General features: G+C 41.7%; 1 protein-coding gene across 8 annotated transcripts in view; it reads left to right on the top strand.

Moving 5' to 3' along the window:
- Positions 1-3132: 3132 nt before the first annotated feature.
- The window catches only part of PATJ (PATJ crumbs cell polarity complex component), a 211710-nt gene continuing 192834 nt past the window's right edge, over positions 3133-22008 (top strand). For 5 of the 8 annotated variants that reach the window (XM_048496111.1, XM_048496109.1, XM_048496108.1 and 2 more), the window contains exons 1-7: positions 3133-3248; positions 7772-7829; positions 7932-8098; positions 14519-14725; positions 16538-16677; positions 17909-18104; positions 20285-20413. In XM_048496111.1, the coding sequence (XP_048352068.1) occupies positions 7808-7829; positions 7932-8098; positions 14519-14725; positions 16538-16677; positions 17909-18104; positions 20285-20413 (861 nt within the window). In that variant the 5' untranslated portion in view covers positions 3133-3248; positions 7772-7807. Of the gene's footprint in view, positions 3249-3277; positions 3396-4089; positions 4353-7771; positions 7830-7931; positions 8099-14518; positions 14726-16537; positions 16678-17908; positions 18105-20284; positions 20414-22008 lie in introns of those variants that run through there. The other 3 variants (XM_048496105.1, XM_048496106.1, XM_048496107.1) reach the window with 3 other exon arrangements.

Here is a 22008-nt window from a genome sequence, read left to right as displayed (position 1 = left end):
TGACGTCTTACTGAAGAAACTAGAAGAGGAAGTGCTAATCTCGCGCGGAAACACTTGTTTGCCCGTAACAAAGATGGCTTCCATGTCGTAAGGCTGGGAAGGTGTCTGAAGGCATAGGAATCCAGTCTCCCTTAGTAAATATGGATATCATTCTGGGAGGCAAATTATTCACTGCTCTTTTTCATTCCCCAAAAGGGAGGAGCGGTTGACGTCCATTCAAATACGTTGAGGAACAGACTGGGTTATGTGGGCAGAAGGATAACCGTTGTGTATGTTGCAGGAACTTTCTCGTACCAGTTAATGCAGAGACCAACGCCAGCTCCATCCATCCTCGAAAACCTTTAGTGCAGATTGGAATTTGGATTGTCGTTTCCCTCCTGGGCTACTATGCCTTTTCAAAGCTTGTTTAAAAAGCAACAACTTAGTCTCCCCAATAATGTGCATCTACAAATAAAAGGAAAACTGGTGGTAGTAAGTTTCAGTTTTTCAGATAGATACTAAAAAGATAGTGTGCTTTTTAAAAATGTAGATTAGGCCCCCTAACGGAAATCCCCCTAACGGAATGGTCTCTTTTCTTCATTATATTTGACTTATATAGCATCTTGCCTTGTACTTCCTGAATTTCATTGCCCTGTGGCTGGCAGAACATAATTTCATATATAAATGTCCACCTAGGGAAGAACAACTGCATGTACCCATCAAAGTGCACAAAATTTTATACTAGACTAGAATAAAAGCTTGTTGGTCTTTAAAGACACTGCAAGACTTTTGTTTATTTTTAGAAAACTTGGGAATCTCAGTAACAGAAAACGGAGGTTTGTCAATGCTGTGGAAGTATTGTGAAGAATAGCATCTCATATGGACGGTACAGCTTTGCTGAATGTAATGGAGTGTTTTATTTTGAAACACCAGTATTTGAAAATGCTTCTTAGAACAAAAACACATGCCATACAACTCCGGTTTTGAAATCTGGATTTGGCAACACTGCTGGAGAGTTAAATACGTTTGGTTCTGTCTTAGAATATCTTTGCTGAAGTAAAAACATGTTCATCTCCTAAATGGGTTTGATTTCAACCTACAGATGCCATTATTATTATTTGTTTATTTTAAGTTTTTCTAAGAAGTATCTCTTTCATTAAGCACTTCTTTTTGTTGAGGCTGGATGCTATGAAGAAAACACCATCAGTATGCCATCACTAAATATTGTAAAAAGGAAGCAAACTGCAGAAAGCAGCTGAGGAATCTTTTCATGAAACAAGAGATCATAATGTTTATCTCACATGGTTCTGGAGGGTTTTCCGGGCTGTGTGGCCATGGTCTGGTGGATTTTGTTCCTAACATTTCACCTGCATCTGTGGCTGGCATCTTCAGAGGTGTATCACAGAGAAAAGTCTGTTTCACACTGTGTCTAAGTGAGAAGGGAAAGTTTAGTGTGGTCCCAGGGTGGGGAACCAATCATTAACTGTTTGGGTGGAACTTACTATGCAAAGGTGTGGTTGAGTGCATTTTATTGCGGGTGGGGTTATCAGTCCATTTTTTAAGTACTGGGAGCCAGACCTTGCTAATCTTCAAAGTCTCTTCTTTCTTATTGAAGTTGTCCTGGTGTTGTCCTGAAGATTAGCAGGGCCTGGCTCCCAGTACTCACTTAGACACAGTGTGAAACAGACTTCCCCACCCTGGGACATGGACAATATACCACACTAAACTTTCTCTTCTCACTTAGACACAGTGAGACACAGTGAGAAACAGATTTGCTCTGTGATACACCTCTGAAGATGCCAGCCACAGATGCAGGCGAAACATTAGGAACAAAATTCACCAGACCACGGCCACACAGCCCGGAAAACCCTCCAGAACCAGTTGAATCCGGCCACAAAAGCCTTCGACAATATATTTATCTCACATATTTGCACATCAACCTACTGTTAAAGGGACAGGAGCAGAGCTGGCAAAAAGTTGTCAACCAAATCAAATGAACCAAGTCAAACTGACCTACTTCACTTTTATCTGTTGTTTACTTGTTTTGGACAATATTATATTGCTAAAATTCCTGGGTACTGGCATATTAAAATGTTAAAGTGTCAAATTTTCTTTAAATTATACTTTATTAAGAACTTTGCAGTGTTTTAGTTTTGTACTTTCATCACTTTCTCAATCGTTCCATGGTTGTATATATTGAAAACTTGCATGGCAGTTGATTATCTGCACGATTTTTCTAAGAATAATCACTCATTCATTTTTTCACAGGATGAGCTCCAAAAACTGGTTTGGGTGAGCATGAAACTTTTCATCTGATCCACCTGCTAATGATCAGATGCTAGGTTGTTTACCTCCCCCCCACCCCCCACACACACATCCCACCTCGTCTATAATAGCACTGAAATCCTATGTACATCTCATCACAAGTAAAACAATGAAATTTGCTTCCATACAAGTACATTAAGTACACCTACCAGTTTCTGAAGAACTGTGACTCTAGTGAAAGAATACTTGGCAAAGATTCTGATGACTTCAAGAAACCAATAGAGGTAAGTTGTTTGAGCAGAACAAACTTCTTTCCTCATTTGTTACTTACTGAGGATTATAAAAAACTTCCTCAAATATTATCTGTTAAACGACATTAGATTTTTTTTTCTTTGCTTGCTCAGTACACAGTTGTTGCTGGGTTTTTTTTAAAGCCTGAGTCACCATTTTTGTATATTTCAGGGTTGGCATATTACTGTGATAAACACAAGCCAAAATCCCACCCTCCTTGAGAATGTACCTACGCCTATCTCTCCCGACTCAGTCCTCTCCTGTCTTCCTGTTGAGATGAATCTCTTTGCTCACACTTTTTTTCCCAGGAAGCGGGGGTTGGGCGGGCGACGTGTTTACTGTGCTTTAATTATCTCTAAAGTCCTTTCAATTTGACTACAATTCTATAGTCATTAGTTCACAGGAATATCCCCCCCTCCCCCCGGGACGCCAAATACCAGGTAAGAAAAGGACGACTACTTTTTAAATTGGTGCCCTGGACCATGGAGGGGTGTCGACTTTACTACACGGAAGTCAAGGCAAGATTTCGCCTGTTGCCCGCTGATCCCTCATCCCGTCTCTGTTTCCTCCAATGCACAGCAGCTCCCCTGCCTGTCGGCTTCCTGTGTTGCAGGTGAGGTGCGGTCAAAATCTAAAGTCCCGCTTCCGCCCAGGTAAAAGCAAGTAAGGCTCCGAGAGTGGTAGGTGGAGCAGCAGATCCCTCTCATGAACAGGTAAGAGCGTGCCTTTAAAAACAGAAAAGAAGCAGAAGGTGCCTCCTCGCCTCGCCTCCTGCGATCCTAGTCCTCTCGTAGAGGGACACAACCAGCGTGCAGTTACGTACAAAAGCAGCAAACTGAGCCCTTCGCTTACTTCCTGTTGTAAGTTTCGTCGGAAACACCTCCGAGAACTTGTGGGTCGAGAGAAACTGTTTTGCACAGCTCTTCTCCGGCGTTTTAACTTTGTGGCGTGTGGTCTCCCACACTCCGCTCCTTTTGAGAACTGAAAGCAGAATTGTTTTGGTTCAAAGCTTGACCTTCGATCCAGATTTCCTTACTGACTAGGCTTGCAGATTGGGATTCTGGCCCTGATCTGATCAAAACAGATGGCAATAGTAAAGTCGGCTTGTTGAGAGTTCAGCGCAACAATTGCATATAAAAGCTCGGGAATGCGAAAAACAGAAATGGTAACAGGGTTATTTCGGGCTCGATGCTAAACTGGAATTCAGCTGGACTCGCTTCCTCTTAAAAACAGTATGGTGGCCTTGTGTAGGTCCCACTGAGCCTGGAAACGCATTCCTGTGAGATCGCTGACTCTTCTTTTGAATTAACTGTGGTCAGGCTTGAGTAAGATTTTGGGAGGGGGGAAGCACCACCTAGCAAACCAGAGTGAAGGGCAGTGTACCTGTAAGGTGCACCACTGTGAGTGAGGATGCTACAGAATATTTCTTGAAAGTAGATAGAATACTCTGAGTTTTGTTCCCTGTTCTGATGCTTTCTAAGCAGTGTACATACCATGATCACGTTTTGTGGTTTTTTCTTTGCAATGAATACACATTTGCTGTTTCTTATGAAGAGGAATGGAGATCTTCAGTGTTGTGGGACAAAGATGTGCTTTGACCTTGCAGAATTCTGTACCTCCACGACATTCTGATGATGGGCTACACATCTTCCTTTTGAGATGCGACCTGGAAGAAAAAGTGCAATTTGCTTCTTTGCTAGGCTCAGTGGGAGTAAGCTGGAACCCTCATATAAGACAGGATCTAATGTATCACATCTTCTTGCTTCCAATGAAAACATGAAGTAGTTTTTAGGATTGGGTTGTCTATGATAAATACGGTAAAGTAACGTTTCTTTTTTTAAAAGTCCAGAAGTGTAACAATATATATTAACATATACATATATTCAGAAGGCCCTGTTGATTCTGACCATTGAACAATAAATAATAGTGTCAGGGTATGCTCTCAAGATTTTGTAATATGTTTTTATGATCTAGACTAGGTTTAAGTGAGGGCATCACGTATTATAGGGTTGCCAACACTGAGGCCCCTTCTGCACATGCAGAATAATGTGCTTTCAATTCACTTTCACAAGTGGATTTTGCTATTCCACACAGCTTCAAAGTGGATAAAGTGCATTATTCTGCATGTGTGGAAGGGGTTCGAGTTAGGAAATCCTGAGGACTTGGCTGTAGAGGCTGCGAAAGGGAGGGTTTGAGGAGAGGAGTGATTTCAGCAGGTTATAATGTTATGGAGTTCACCCTCCAAAGCAGCTATTTCTCCAATGGAACAGGTCTTTTTAGTTTGGAGATCAGTTGGAGTTCTGGTTGATCTCTAGGCCTTCCAAAACACAAAAATATATCCCGCTGATACACAAGCCTCAATATAAAGTGCACAGTGTGTTTATTGTGCCAGTGTGATTCCTATAAGCATCCACCTATTACTATACCTAACAGACTACCACTATATACTATTGCCTAATTCTAACACATAACACATACCTATTACCAAAACGTACAATTGTACTCATACTCATAACATCCAATTTAAACATCCAATTAAATATACAAGCATCCAAGAACCCTTTAAGTATATGGAGGTTGGGGGTGTTAGTCCTTCCAGTGTATGTAATCTGTTTACATTAGCTTCCTCCTCTTCTTGGACCAAGAAAACAAAAACAACTCAATTGTCCACAAAAAATTGCAACTAGGCACAAGTTTAGGCAAAAGATAGACTTCTCGTTTCTCTCCGTCTGAGCATGTAAAACGGGCTCCACGCGTATTCCACATTTTCTAAAAACAATATTCTTCAGTAGAATCTCAGCATAAGGTAGTCAGTCATTTGATAAGGGTATCATAAACTGTTAAGCTTCCTATCCCTCTTGACTTGAATCCAAGTTACCGGTAATTCTGTAATAATGATCTCTAGGCCTTACCTGGATGTTGGCTACCCTACCTGTTTTATCAGCAGCACTGCTCTGGAGCATCATAGATGTAAAAAAAATTACCATTCTTTTTAATAATTCAAGATACCATATATACTCATGTATAAGTCTAGTTTTTCAGCACATTTTTGGTGCTGAAAAAGCCCCCCTCGACTTATACATGAGTAAGCTGTATTTAAAAAAATATTTTAGGGTTTTTACTTTGTCAGCCATCAGGGGGTGCAGTGTTTAGGCTAGCGGCACCAAAATTTCAGGATATCATCAGGTGACACTCCTGATGATACCAGCCAAGTTTGGTAAAGTTTGGTTCAAGGGGTCCAAAGTTATGACCAATTGGCCATGCTGGTAGGGGCTGATGGGAATTGTAGTTCCTGAACATCTGGAGAGCCGCAGGTTCCCTACCCCTGGTTTAGGGGGTCCATAACTTTATCCTGATGATATCGTGATGATGCCTCATCCCCCATTGTTTCCAATAGTAGATGGGGCTACATTTTGAACCAAACTTCACCAAACCTGGGTGGTATCATCAGGATAATCTCTTGCTGATACCACCCAGGTTTGGTGATGTTTGGTTTAGGGGGTCCATAACTTTATCCTGATGATGCCCCATTCCCCATTGTTTCCAATAGTAGATGGGGCTACATTTTGAGGGTCCATAACTTTGGACCCCCTGAACCAAACTTCACCAAACCTGGGTGGTATCATCAGGAGGGTCTCCTAAAGATACTCTGAAATGTTGGTACTGTTAACATAAACATTCCTCCCCTGACCAAAAATCCAGTTTTGAAGGATTTTAACTCTTGTGTTTTAGCTTGGTTGCTGGTTGAGCTAAGGTTTTTGGACTTTTAAAGTTATTGTTGAGACCATATTGTTTGTGTTGACTCCCTTTTCCACTTACAGAGCTAGTTTACTGTTTTTCTTTGAAATAAATATTCAAAGACATTTAACCTACTGATGCCTCAATTAATGTAATTTTATTGGTATCTATTTTTATTTTTAAAATTTACCAGTAGCTGCTTTATTTCCCCCCCTCGACTTATACGCGAGTCAATAAGTTTTCCCAGTTTTTTATGGTAAAATTAGGTGCCTTGACTTATATGCGGGTCAACTTATACACGAGTATATACGATAATAAAAAAATAGCAATTGATAGTATCTAATGAGGCTACTAAACTGATGCAACAGTTTCCTGTAGAAATAAAAGATAGAATTTCTTTTGGAAACCACATAATGCCATGAGAAAATACAACTAACCATTAAACAGGGTGGACAAGTCTGTCTTCCAGGCATTGCAGGACATCTCCATTTAGAAACTTAAATATTTGTCCCTGGTCTCCCTGTGCAGTGACCTTACTTTAAAAGAGTTTCTGGGTGTGAATCTTTTCAGCATCACCCTACTAATTTTTGTTAATTGAAACTATTTTAAAATCTAAATTCTCCCTGAATATGAAAGCAGTTATGTGAAGCTCCAGTCGTTTGAGCTTTTAAACAAGTGCAAGAAATTTACATTGCTTTCAAACATTGGTCAAACCTGGATCCAAGAGTTTGTCTTTGATACCAGCTGTACTTTACATATCAACAGCATTTCACAGTAGAGTGTAAAAATGAGTCAAGTTTCTATTATCTCAACAATATGACTGATATAGTTTTCTGTGATGTGTCCTATGGGCATGTAAGGGTTTGCCTGAAGCACGAATCAATGGTTAGAGATAATTCTGCTTTGTAACAGCAGCATTGCCATACTGTCCAAGGAATTTCAATCCAATGGCATTGTGTGTAGACCTTCTTTTCAAATACTAAGGAAGTTACATTGGATCTCTGAAAAGTAGAATGAGGTCACTAAAAAGGGAGAAAAATTGTGGACAGTTGACAAAGGTCATAAACCACTGATAATGTTTTGAAAAGTTATGGGATCCACTGATACCAGCACAGTCCAGTTAAACACAGTTTCTATCTTATGTATGTTTACATAGGCAGGCAATGGCAAACCACGTCTTGTGTTAAAAATCCCATGGGGCACCATACGTCAGCCATGATTTGGAAAAAAATGTTTACTAAAATATGTCCTGTTGATCTCTGTGGGACCTACTACTTGCCTTCTTAGGAGCTTGCATTGAATCCCTTAACTGTTCCATCCTAAACAAAGTTGCATCTTCTAAGCCGATTGACTTCAGGGGACTTGGAAGGGTGCACTGTCAGTTTCTCAGTAGGGTTTATGCAGCAACTTTAGATTAGGGAAAAGTGTACAGATGTGCTATGTTTGAATAATCCTGTACATTGAAGAAAAATTAACTTATGCTTTTATTTTCATGCAGATTTTTTTTGAGAGAAAGCAATACTGACAAGCCATTATGCCAGAAAATCCTGCAGCAGGTAAATGCTTTGAAAAACGTTCTTTTGGTTAGTGAATCAAATATGATTTAGCAGATTTTTAATGAGTGTGTGGTTTTTCTGTGGGGGGCGGGGTTATAACAGACAAACTACAAGTGCTGCAGATCCTGGAGCGTCTGCAAAGAAAGCTTCATGAAAATGGAGACACTTCGCAGGCTGAGAAACTGACTGTTTTGTACAGTACACTCAGGAGCCCCTTATTCAATCAGATTCTGACTCTTCAACAGTCAATCAAGCAACTGAAGGAACAAGTAAGTTAAAATTGTGCTGTTTTACTGATGTTAGCAGCTTTGATGGAAATCATTAGTTTCAATGAAGTATTTGTTCTTAGCAGTGTAATTGCCTTGCAACGTTTAAGTAAGGGTCTGTTCACATCATTTGTAATTCCTGTTGGAGTGTCATTTGATAACTTACATATGCAAAATTACTATTGTTTTTATAGCTGAGATTGTCACACAGTGCAGCTATCTAATAGTACAGGGGTAGGGAACCTGCGGCTCTCCAGATGTTCAGGAACTACAATTCACATCAGCCTCTGTCAGCATGGCCAATTGGCCATGCTGGTAGGGGCTGATGGGAATTGTAGTTCCTGAACATCTGGAGAGCCGCAGGTTCCCTACCCCTGCAATAGTAGAAAGAAAACTGCAAAGCTCTCTATCACTTAAACTAACTTTTGAATCTACCTAATTATAAGCTTTAATTATAATTAAAAATACTTTAATTATATAATTCACCTTGTATCAACATTTGGTGTTTAGTCTTGACATAGTAAACCATGACAAAGTGGCTTTTTCCATTATATAAAGTCATCTGTGGGAAGAATGTCATGAGAACCGGGCCTGAGTTTCAATGATTGTCATATCCGCATCCTCAATAAGGTCCACAGTTTTAATCAATGTGTTTGCTGAATGGGCTTTCTACCTTTTTCGTGCAACAAAAAGGCATGCAACTTTAATTTATATGCCGCATGTTCAGTCAGCTCTGAGACATGAACCAATGTTACTGAAATTTACTCAACTCAAGTTTAACCCACATATAAAATCAGGCATCACATTTAATATCAAATATCAACTCACATATAATATCAAAAATATCAAATATTGCTTAAGAAAGACATTAGTACAGTGAATATATGATTTCTCCTGTATGTCTCCAAATGTAGATTGGCAACCAAATCGTCATGGGTATAGTCCTTGACAGAACTGTACTGCCGTGAGTCTAGATAATGTGTCATCCAGATATATGGAACCTTAGAAACAACTTTTTGATTCACTATCTTTTCCAAAAGCGCAAGGCTGAAGACGATGTGCTGGCTGATCTATGAACTCGTGTCAACTGCAATTTTTGTTGCACGAAGACTTATTACTGTTTTCAGATTATTCAACACCTTATCTTTCAAAAGGGAGATAATGGTAATTTTAGTCCATAAAGGCCTTTCAGATTCTCCCTTCTATAGGTATCTGTTTTCCTTTTCCACAAATGCTTTCATGCTTTCACTAGTACAAATTCAGACTAAACTGTACACAGCTTGATTTGGTGGAACAATCTTTAATTAGACAGGGCAAAAGAGATTTGACATGCTGAATATTTTCAAATGACCTCTTTGGCTGTATATAAAATCCCCCTAATATAGGAAAACAAGACAACAATTTAAGGAGAATTAATATGATGGGGGAGATGTAAAGTGTTATGTCTCAAAGAATCAGGAGTCGGAGGAACAAAACATGGTGCTTTATTTCAAAGCTGCTACTCACACATAGCCTAAAATCACTCTGCAGCTGTGCTCAATATAACACACCTACTGATTACCAATTCCAGTGCAACAGCTGCAGACTCTTAAAACAATACAGTACCTCACAATCAATACAATACATTACACCCCTTCCCCCTAACTCCTGTAATAATCTGGTGGGATTCTCTTTCGCTGAGATCGTCTCAGCTCCCGCTCTGGCTCCTGAGTCTGTGTTTGTTCCTGGTTCTGCAAAACAATTGGACCCTTTGCTGTTTCCTTATCCTGCATCTCCATCTGTGCCCTTAACGCCCCAGGTTCCTCTGGAACAATTGGACTATTTACTGCTTCCTCATCCTGCAGCTCCATCTGCCCCCTTAACGCCCTAGATTCGAGGACCTGGGGTTCCTGATCTACTGTTGGACCTGGCACTCTCTTCCTTACTTGGTCAACATGTCTGCGGATCACCCGCCCCTCTTCAGTTTCCACCCTATAAGACAAGGGCCCTGTCGGCTGCCTCACAACTGCTGGGACCCAACATGGACCTGCTCCATAATTTCGGACATACACCGTATCATCCCTATCAAATGTCCGAGGTGCTTTCAACACCTGATCTTCTTTCCGTGGACGATCATCAACTGAATCGGGATGCATTTGGTCCAGCAACGTTGTAAGTTTCCGATTCATTAGCAACTCCGCAGGACTCCTCCCGGTGGCTGTGCACGGTGTTATGTGCTGTGTTAACAAAAAATTCGCCAACCGACGGCGCCAATCCCCCTCTACTATTCGCTGCAATGCATCCTTCGTTGTACGCACCATCCTTTCTGCCTGCCCATTCGTAGCTGGATGAAAAGGGGCGAGGTAACCTGGCGAATAACACCATTGGTCAGGAATACTCTAAACTCCTTGGATACAAACGCTGTCCCATTATCCGATACCACCGTATCCGGGAGGCCATGGGTTGCAAATAACTACGCAGTGCCCTAATAACTGTTTGTGATGTCATTGACATTACTGGCACTACTTAGCCATTTGGAATATGAGTCCACTACGATGAGAAACACCTGGCCTTGGAAAGGCCCTGCAAAATCAATATGTACCCTTGACCACTGTCTTTTTGTGGACTCCAATTGATAGGTAGGGGCCTGAGGTGGGGCAGGTCGCATTATCTGACACTCCCTGCACCTGGCCACCCATTCTTCTATTTCACTATCCATCTTTGGCCACCACACATAACTACGGGCCAATGCCTTCATTCTCACTATTCCGGGGTGCCCTACATGTAAGGCCTCCAGCACCCTAATCCTTAAAGCTGCTGGGATCACTACTCTATTTCCCCACAGTAAAGCACCCTTGTGGACCGATCTCCCGTGCTGCCTCATTCCAAATGGTCTGAATTTTTCCTCTAACTTACCCAATGGCCAACCCTTCCATGCCCAATTCAAAACTCGGGCAAGCACTGGGTCCTTAGCTGACCTTTCTGCTATTTCTGCCGCTTGCACTGGAGGCTCTGATAACGATTCCAACATCAAAACCTCCAAAAGTGGGGAATGATCTTCCTCCTCCCTTTGTACTGTCTTGCTGCTCAGCGCATCTCCATGATCTACTCTCTTTCCCGACTGGTGCTGCAAGACATAATCATATGCATTCAGGAACATTGCCCACCGCAGCATTCTAGGGGACAATATCTGTGGTGTCTGGCGCTCTGAGGAAAATAATCCCAACAGCGGCTTATGGTCTGTAACAATCATAAATGGTCGCCCATACACGTAATCATGAAACTTCTTAACCCCAGCCACTATTGCTGATGCCTCCTTATCAATTTGCTGCGTAATTTCATCCGTTGTAGACAACGTCCTAGAATAATACGCAATTGGAGCTTCCCGCATATCCCCCAATTGATGGCTCAACACTGCTCCAACTCCATACGGGGAGGCATCGCGACCGTCAAAATTAATGGCTTCCTCTCATCAAAATGAACCAATACACTTTCTGATGACAACAATGCGTTTGACATCTCGGAATGCCTTCTCATGCTGACTTGTCCACTGCCACACTGCCCGTTTATCTAATAAACGGTGCAGTGGCTCACTCATTGTGGCCTTATGCTTTAAGAATGAATGGTAAAAATTTAGCAATCCCAAAATGCCTGTAACTCTTGCTTTGACTGTGGCTGGGGCATCCTGGATGGCCCTCACCTTTGCTGATGTCGGGTGGATTCCCCTTGCATCTACCATGTATCCCAAAACTCTACTTAGCTTACTCCAAACACGCATTTTTCGGGCTTAACGCGCAACCCTACATCTGAGAAGCACTGCAGTACTTTCCGTATCCGTGTCATCAGTTCCTCCTCAGTTGCACCCACTATCAAGACATCATCAAAATATGGTATGACTCGGCAAGTTTCTTAATACTTCTTCCATCAAGCTCTGGAATATCCCAGGAGCTACGCTCACTCCAAATTGCAGCAGCTTTTACTCTGAATGCCCCTGTGAGTCACTATCGTCTGGGCTTCTGCAGTGGCATCATCCACTTCCAGCTGTTGGTATGCCTGCGCTAGATCTAATTTTGCAAACCTTTCCCCCTGCCAATGTTGCTAACAACTGACTGACAACTGGCACTGGAGTGCGGATGTTTCTGCAATGCCTTGTTAATTGTGCACTTATAATCAGCACAAATGCGCACATCCCCATTGGCCTTCAGGGTCACAATGGTGGAGTTTCCCATTTTGCATTTACCACTGGCTCCAATATTCCCTGTTCCAATAACTGATCTAGTTCTGCATCCACTTTAGAAGCAAAGCAAATGGAATACGCCGTGATTTTAGACGTATTGGGGTACTAAAGGATCAAGATGCAATGATATAGGTGGACCCTTATACTGCCCCAGTCCCTCAGCAAACACACTCTTAAATTCTCCCACTAGCACCTCCCATGTCAACTTGCTAACCTCATGAATTCCAGTAATTACAATTCCCAACCTCCCAAACCAGTCCAACCCCAATAGGCTCGTCCGCCTTCCTTCCACTATTAACAATTTCAAACATCCATCAAACATATGATATTTCACATGGACATTACACATGCCAACCACAGGTACTCTATGTCCTTGATAATCCGTGAAGTGGTAAGTCACAAGATTGAATGTCCAAATCATCCTGTGGGCAAAATGTTTTATAAGTGTCCCATGAAGCGATGGAGAATGCTGACCCAGAATCCACTTCCATCACACAAGGGACATCCTGGATCTTCACAGTCACCGACAACTTACGCTGGATCTCGGGTTGCACGTGGTTAATTACATCAGCTGCATAAACACCATCACACTGCTCATGTGGGGGTTGGCCAGTCAAGCCAGCTACATGGGGACAGCAAGGTGCATCCACAGAGTGTGTAGCAGATGAGCCGGGAACATGTCTTCTTGGTCCCTGATGCCTTTTTTCTCTGCACACTCTCCCAATATGCCCCCAACGTTTACAACAGAAACATTGTGCCTCTTTAAATTTACACCTTTCTCTCTCATGGGGCCCACCACAACTCATACATTTCTCTGTTAACATCCTCCCCTCTGTTGTGGTGGTCTTCCCATCTTCATTGCACCATGCTGCAGTCTCTGAATTTCACCATTACCCGGGTCTACAGTCCCACTGCCAGCTGTTTGCAATCTCTGTGGGCTCCTGGCTTGTCGCACCTCCCGAGTAGAGGCTGCAGCAAGTTCAAAATTCAAGGCTTCTTGGTATGCCGTTTGAAAAGTCAAGTCTGTCTTTACCAGCAGCAACTTTTGCAATGGTGCCTCTCTCAGGCCACAGACCAGACGATCCCTTAACATTTCTTCCAAATTGGAGAAATTACATTGTTGTGCCAACCGCCGTAAGACTGCAACATAATCTGCAATGCTTTCAGTCCCCTCCTGATCCGCGTTTATAAAACACTCCGTCTAGCTATTTCTGACGGTTGGGGAATGAAATGGTTCCTTAATGCAGTCAGTATCTCTACAAGCGGTGTTGCTGATAAGTCTCTTGGCGCTATCAATGCTGAGGCGAGGTCAAACACCCCTTCACCACAGAGGCTCAAAAACACGGCTCTTTTCCTTTCTGGGTCTGTTATGCCATTTGCCAGAAGATAAAATTCCAATCGGGCCTCATAACTCTGCCACTTCAAAGGAAACTCCAAATTAAACTGTTCCAGCTGCCCTTGAAAAGCCATAATTTACTCACAGTCCTTGCTTCACAAAAACTTGCTAGACTCGTCATAAGTTTATCCTCGTCGCCAATATGTTATGTCTCAAAGAATCAGGAGTCGGAGGAACAAAACATGGTGCTTTATTTCAAAGCTGCTACTCACACATAGCCTAAAATCACTCTGCAGCTGTGCTCAATATAACACACCTACTGATTACCAATTCCAGTGCAACAGCTGCAGACTCTTAAAACAATACAGTACCTCACAATCAATACAATACATTACATAAAGGAAAAAGTTTGTTGGTTTTTAAAGATGTTTCCTGACTTACACATCAGGAACATATCTCCTTCCCCACCCTGCTTCCACTAGGTCTAGGCCAGGGGTCTGCAACTTGCGGCTTTCCAGATGTTCATGGACTACAAATCCCATCAGCCCCTGCCAGCATGGCCAATTGGCCATGCTGACAGGGGCTGATGGGAATTGTAATCCATGAACACCTGGAGAGCCGCAGGTTGCAGACCCCTGGTCTAGGCCTTTCTTTGTGATCTCTTATTTGGCTATTTTTGAGAAAAAAACTCTCAGTGTAATCACAGGTGCTAATTGATTTATAAGAGTGTTTGAAAAAGTAAAGTGGTGATTTGAAAATATATCACAGGTACCCTGTTTCATAGCTTTCAAAAGTGTTCAGGCATTTCAATGTGTTGTTTTTGTATGTAATAGATTGATTACATGTGAACATTTTGCCTTGCTGTCCACAGCTCAGTTATATGCCTCCAGATCGTTCAGTGGATTTTGACTTTACCAGGAGAGGTTTGCTGGTGTTTGATGCTGACCACCGTGCTCCTGATTTTGGTAATCTTTATGTGACTTACAACAATAATAATTTACCAGTATCGAAGATACCTCCTCTGATGCCAAAACTTGCAGTGGATGAGTTTAATTTAGCAATCCAAAGGATGGCCAAGGTAAGAATATGTTGTCAGTACACCAGAGGATTAATTCTGGATGCTTTAGTGCAAACCTTCTGTGGCTGCTAATTTGATGTATATAATTGTCCTGCTTACAACAGTAACATAGTGTGGGACAATGCAGGCAGTGCAATCTGAAGGTGGGGGGAGAGCTGTGGCATGGCTAGGGCTAGCACAGCAATCGTACAGATGAACTGTCTCCTAATCGGTTAGCTGCCCTGTAGTCAGCCCTGGAATGACACAAAAAAGAGGCAGTGGTGGGGAAAAGGGGCTGTGGCACAGAAATGCTTGTGTGGAGGTGGCAGGACTGGGGCCCTGACTGACAGGCTGCCCACAGCCAGAGGGTGGATGGTTGGGGGAGAAGCAAGATGCAGAAGATCACCCTGGGGACAAGGAAGGGGTGAGAACAATCAGAGGAGGGGAGGGGGGGCAGCACCAAAGTCCAGCAAAAAAGCCACCAGGGGATGGAGCATAAGAACCCCCAGGGGTAGGTAGACCTCAGCAAATCACTGGAGGCCAGGTAGGGTGGGGGGAAGAGGGTCAATAGGGACAGCCATGCTGGCAAAGGTGGCAGGTTCAGGGGGCACCACTAATAGGGAGGCAGATGCAAGTGCTGTAAGGACACACACAGTGTGACACTTGCATTGTCTACATCCAGACCAAACAGCAGCACCCGCTCAGCACTTGTCCAGTTGGTCTGATGTTGGTCCTTAATGCTAGATCGAGAAGCAACTGCCATAACCAGAGCAGGAGAGGAACATTAGTTATGAGGGTTTGAGGTGGGCAACACCTCATGGGTGGGCAACATTTCAGGGCTGTGGTTGTACCCCTACTCCTGGGGTATGGTGCCCAGGCTCTGATGGACACATGCTCACCACACATGTCCACACCCACCTCAAGGCCCTCAAGTATGGTGCTCTTTGGTGGACAGTAGATAGTGCTCAAGTTCCCTCCCCTCATCTTCTTGCTCCTCAATGGCCATTTGTTGTGGCTGCCTTTCACCAGTTGTGGGGGTCCCCTGACATGGGGACCCATGTGACAGGCAGCTTAACATGGGGACTCAGTTCCAGGGGCCTGGAAAAGCCACCGCTGAGAACACCATCCATCCAACTGCAGTCAGAGGGGACCTTGAGGTAGGGTTGCACTGATGGCAGGGAGACTCAGAAATTGTTGTGTTATGGGTGCAAGTGTCATTTACACTGATGCTGTGGTCATGCTGCTTCCAAAGCATTTTTGGATACCCCCCTCCTTTCCCGGATTGTACTGTACTGTAAATAATGGAAAGTTTATATTTTATCAGGTTCTCACCAAACTTTGAGTTTGTGGTATCCTCTGGAACTCTTGGGTACCAAATAAGAGGGTTTTTTTTAGCATGAAGTGGGTTGTCATTTTGTTAACAGATTGTTCAGTTATATACAATGATATTTTGTGAGAACCTGTAGAAAAGAGTCTTGCATTTGAAATAACTGATCACTGAACTACTGATCAGCCAGAATTTCATTGATCTGGCCAGGAATTCATTTATGTCCTGGCCAATGGCCAGGAAAGAAATGAGAGAGAGAGAGCATTCTGCACATGGTTAAATGTTCCTTGTCCTCTCTAAGGTTCTCTAGACAAAAAAAATCTTTCTTCTCATGAGAGGTGAAAGGAGCCTTTTGCTCATAGTCATAACTTAGAGTGTGAAAGAAGCTGTTAAACATACAGATTGTCATTACACAGCTTCATCAAAGGAAAAAATGTTTTGCAGTTATATGTAAAGATTATTAACGTAGCTTATTTGTAGTATTCATGTTTTTCTCTCCTTATTAGGGAAAACAAATAGAATATATAGATATTGAAAAGCCATTTAGTGGAGGTCTTGGATTTAGTGTGGTTACCCTTAAAAATCAAAGCACTGGAGAAGTTGGTACCTTTGTCAAGGAAGTTCAACCCGAAAGCATAGCAGCCAGGTGCGGTGTTTTTGGTATTTCTAATTTTTTAAAAAAATGTATGCTATCTTTCTGCCCAAGTAGGTCCTCAAGGTGGCAAACTAATAAAAGAGACTAAAATCAGTATTGCCAAGGTATTTCAAAATGCATCAAGTAAGAATTAGCATGGTATTGAGGTTAAGAGTGGTGGACTCTAACCTAGAGAACCAAGTTTGATTCCCCACTGCTTCACATGAGCGGCCGACTCCAATCTGGTGACGCGGGTTTGTTTCCCTTGCTCCTCCACACAAAGCTTGCTTGGTGACCTTGGGCTAGTCACACTTCTCTTAGAGTTCTCTCAGTTCTGCCTACTTCACAAGGTGTCTGGTGTGGGGGAAGAAATGAAGGCAATTGTAAGCTGCCTTGAGACTCTTTTAAAGTAGAGAAAAGCAAGGTATAAAAACCAGCTCTTCTTGAATGAAGAGTATGGGGATTTTTTTTAACTTTAATTTTTTTCCGCATAATGAATCACACAACCATAGCGCTGAAAGACATTAAAAATCTGCCTTGTCTCGTTTCCTTCTTGCAAGATAGAACTACCAACCTACCCAACATCTACAAACTGGACCTCAGAATGTTCTAGAAACAGTGAGCAGATTCATTGCAAAAGCTGCTGTACATGTGCAAACAAAAACATAAAAAATACTGTCTAGCATTTACACAGCACTTCAGCACTCAGAGAGTGTCATATATATCACAACTACACCATGATGTGGATCAGTATTATTGTCCTCATATTGTATATGATGAGTTGGGGTCAGGCAGAAAGAGTGCCTTGTCTAAAGACCCACTAAGTTTATGACTGCAATGAGAGACAAAAACTTTACCTCACTAGTGCTCACCATGCTGCCATAGCCAAGCTGTAGGAAAAAGCAGCTTACAGTTGTAGGGATTAGAGTGTTTGAGCAGGTCCAGGAAGACAGAGTTTAGATCAAACTCTGTCATGAAGTTCATCAGGTGCTCTTAGGCTGATAGAGCATGACTGGTCTCACTTACTTTGCAGTGACTTACAGGGTTGATGTGAGGTTAAAATACAGGGAATGCACCCTATATATATATATTACCCTGAGCTGCTTTAAGGAAGAATAATATTTTTAAAATGACAGAATCTCTTCCCTCTTTGCTCCATTTGATCTTTGCAAATTTGTTATGAGGTTGCTGTAGTACTATTTAGATGCATTATTTCTTAAATGTCTTCTATGCTTTACTGAAGGGACCAGAGGTTAAAGGAAAATGACCACATATTGGCCATTAATCATACTCTAATGGATCAGAACATATCCCATCAACAAGCAGTTGTGATGCTCCAACAGTCCATAGGTTCCGTACATTTGGTTGTGGCTCGAGAGCCAACCCAAAGAAGCAGTAGGACCTCATCTGCATTCAGTGACAATAATTTGCCTGAAATTGTAAGTTTGTCCTTCCAAGTTTATTTTTCTTGTTCATTGTAAACCCAATGAAGAATGTTTATATGCCTGACAATTTTCACCATCTGGTTTAACTCCTCTTTTCCATACAGATCAAACTGAACACTGCATTAAAGCACATTCCTATTTGTGTTGTCTTTTATTGGAACTTTTTTAAAAGAATCATATTATGCATTTAGGCAGTAGGCGTGACACTTCATAGCTATGAAGTAATCTGTACTTAGACATAATAGACTTGTAAACATGCTGTAAACTTCTAATCCTTGCTGAGTTAAAATATGGTTTCTAGTCTTTATACTATAAGTCTGTCTATGCTCTGATAATTGTAGCAAACATGCCCATTTTTGAAGCAAACTGACGGTTATCCTGTGTGGCTGGTTCTGGGACTGGATCAAGAAAACATGTTTATGAGAATCAAAAGAGTCCTAAAACTGTCCCAAAACAAACAAAACAACCACCACCCTCTCAGAATCAAATGGGAGAAGGTGTATATATTGTGGCAACATATATATTGTGGCAACATCAAGATATGTGCACGAAGAGGCATGTTCTAAACAAGGCCGTACTTTGGGTATATTCTTCTTTTAAAGACTGCTTCTCAGTTTGAGGTCTGCTGGTTTCTGCTGATTGGTCCAGCTCTTTCAGTAACAAAATTCTCATGTAAGAAGCTACAGATTCTGTACTGGAGTTTGCAAATCTTAATGTGAGAATCAGTGATTCTGTAAATATTGGTGCGCATGTCAGACTGATATCCTTTAGCTTACAGGAAGTATTTCCAGTTTCTTTTTCTTGTGACCAGGTGGATCACATTATAAACCTTTTATTCATTCCCTCCCCCCGTTTTTCATGTGTCCTTGCTGACCTGGTATTTCAATCAAGGCAGTAAGCCAGTAATTTGGCAATGGATACATAGGAACAGTAGCCTTATTTTTCACATCTTTGTGGTATTTATAACTTTGTTACAGTACTAAACTCATAAGGTTTTATGAGATAAATGTTGCCTGAACTTCATAATTTGATATCAAGTTTTTCAATTTATTGTCATATGTTGATAGTTTTCTTTTCTTATCAGTCCTATTGTATAGTTGAGATGGGGATGGGATTTATTTAATACATGGAGTTGCTTCATCAGTTTATTGCTAGATCAGCAATTTTTGGTTTAATAATTGAACATGTGTTGAAAAATATTCTTGAAAGAGGCCTTACATAAGATATTTTATACCTTTTTATGATTATACTAAAATCTGTCAATTTGAAGTTTTTAGAAGATAATCAATATTGGTTATTGTTCTGTGAATTTAAAGAATTAAAATGTTAACTGCTTTTATGCTCATGTATCTTGCAGTCACAGAAAACTTGTCTCAGAAACTTCACTTACATTCCTCCTGATTTTTTGCAGGACACCAAGTCTGCCAAGTTAACTAGCTGAGAGAGATATTTCTAGGCTGGTAAACTTATGTTATAATGTTAATAGAGTGTACTGGAAGAACGAACACTAGAGGTATAATGAGCAAAAATTAACTGTTGTGGTATTCAATCCTCCTTTGTAGGGGCAAGCAGGGAGCAAATCCCATTTGTCACCTATGTTAGTACTAATCAGTGGTAGAGTTTTGACTTTTGACTTTTACTGCTGTAATTGACTTTTACTGCTGTAGTGGTAGCTGTTTTCAAAATGGCAGCTCATTGCTGAAAGATAAAAGTGCAAATGGATTTGAGCATTGGCTGACCAGATGTACTATGTTTTTCTGAGTAGTGCGACCTTCGTTAGTCTCCTTTTAAATTCTGCATGTTGAAGTCATAGCTACACATCAAGTGTTTTTGGGACTGAAAATCTCCTAGTGGTGAGCCTTTCTGGTTTGGCAGTCAGTGGGGTTATGAGAACAGGTACCAGTGCTCAAGGATTTCCCCCATTTGCTAAACCACAAATTTGGGGCCCTTTTCAACAGCCTGCAGTTGCAGCCAACATGGTGGGCATGACCCTCTTCTGCTCTTTTACTAAGTCTTCAACACAAATTGAAACTTGCCTGGGACCTTGACTGATGCGGAAACTATCAGACACCTCTTGAGTGTTGGGAGCGAAATGACCCTTGTAAATTCTTGGCATGCATAAAAGTATTGTGAAAAAATCATGCTAAAGGGTTTGATGCTGCATTATTTTTCAGATCAGCTGGGGTCATATTGAAGATGTTGAACTTGTTAATGATGGTTCAGGATTAGGTTTTGGAATTGTCGGTGGGAAATCTATTGGCGTAGTGGTACGGACTATTGTACCTGGTGGACTGGCAGATAAGGTAAAATGCTGCACTATGCTAATTCTTAACTTTTTTGAAATATTAGTGGATATGCTGTTACATTTATTAAACTAAAGCACTGTCTTTTCAGAATGTTGGGAGGGGGAGGGAATAATGGGAGGTGCGCCACCATATCTGAACATTCAGTGTATTACTGTATACTTGGTTGGTACCATGGACAGAAATCACAACACTCATTCTGCTTTAATATTAAATATTTATTCAAGCCATTGTGCTTTTAACTTTTCTGTTATTAAATGTGTTTTGGCATGAAAACTTTTGACTTTCTGTGAGAGAGCAACTTGGTTAGATTTTTCTGGTGTTCCATCATTCATTTGTTAAATTAGAATTACTGCGACTCAAATCTATTAACAAGTAAAGTAAGAAATTTAAGTGAATGTAAAAGAACTTTAGGTCTGCTTGATAAGACAACTGGAAAGCTAACTGAGAAGAAAATTCCAGAAATACCAACTCTTGGAAGATTAATTCTATTTTTCAGAAGAAGTGGCTGATGTCAAGAACTCTCCAAACAGTAACGTTTAATTGTAAGAGCATCCTTGAATAACCATGTAGGTCAAAATATATACACATAAGTTTGAAAGTTTTTTCCTTGCACCTATAGGTTATTTTTTGCTGATCTTCCTTTTTATCCAAAATGTATTTAAGAACATAAGAAAGAGCCTGCTGGATCAGCCCAGAATCCATCTAGTCCAGCACTCTGCTACTTGCAGTGGCCCACCAGGTGCCTTTGGGATCGCACATGCAGGATGTGAAAGCAATGGCCTTCCGCTGCTGCTGCTCCTGAGCACCTGGTCTGCTAAGGCATTTGCAATCTCAGATCAAGATTGCTAGCCATAGATCAACTTCTTCATAAATCTGCCCAAGTCCCTTTTAAAGCTATCCAGGTTTGTATGCCATTAAAGGTTTAATTTAATTGAATTGAGCTATCCAGGTTAGTGGCCATTACCATACTTGTACTGTGACCTTCCTTGTGACTCAGGGCGGCCAGCACATTACAGTTTTAAAACATTACAATTTAAAACTAATTGCTTAAATTCCCAGATAACCTGCCCCACACAAATACCTTCAGTTTAGACCCCATTCAAAGCCCTCATCAGTAAAATGACCTTGTAGGGTGTGACGAATGCCCTTATACTGCATTCAGTTTCCAGGGTGAGAGTCTGCCCTGAAGGGGTTAAGCCCTAGCCAGCCCTGATTGGCTAGAGGAAAAAATGGCAAGATTATAAATAGAGTCAGCCAGAGCGCTGAGGGTTCTTTGTCTTTTGGTTCTGTGTGCCTTTGGGTACGTTTTGGCAGAGTGAGCAGATCAAGCCGAGATCTGTCACTGCTGTTGGTCTGGCAGGAGTCAGACAGTACACTCTGTAAGCTGAGGAAGCTTACCAGAGACATCAGGAAGGTGTTTTGACAGAAAACCTCTGTCTAGGCTAAAGTCTGTCCTAACAAGTACAACACCAGTCTTGGGAGGCCCAGTCCAGTGGCAGTGAGGCCAGTTTGGATGGTGGGAGAGGGAGGCTTGTGTGCCAGAATCCCACAGGGCAGAGACTGGGGTGTGTTGTTTAGTGGTTAGGTACAGT

Source organism: Sphaerodactylus townsendi, linkage group LG05 (genome assembly GCF_021028975.2).
Source record: "Sphaerodactylus townsendi isolate TG3544 linkage group LG05, MPM_Stown_v2.3, whole genome shotgun sequence".
NCBI classification, from domain to species: Eukaryota; Metazoa; Chordata; class Lepidosauria; order Squamata; family Sphaerodactylidae; genus Sphaerodactylus; species Sphaerodactylus townsendi.
The sequence above is the reverse complement of the archived record's forward strand: the minus strand, read 5'-3'. Positions and strand labels throughout refer to the sequence as shown.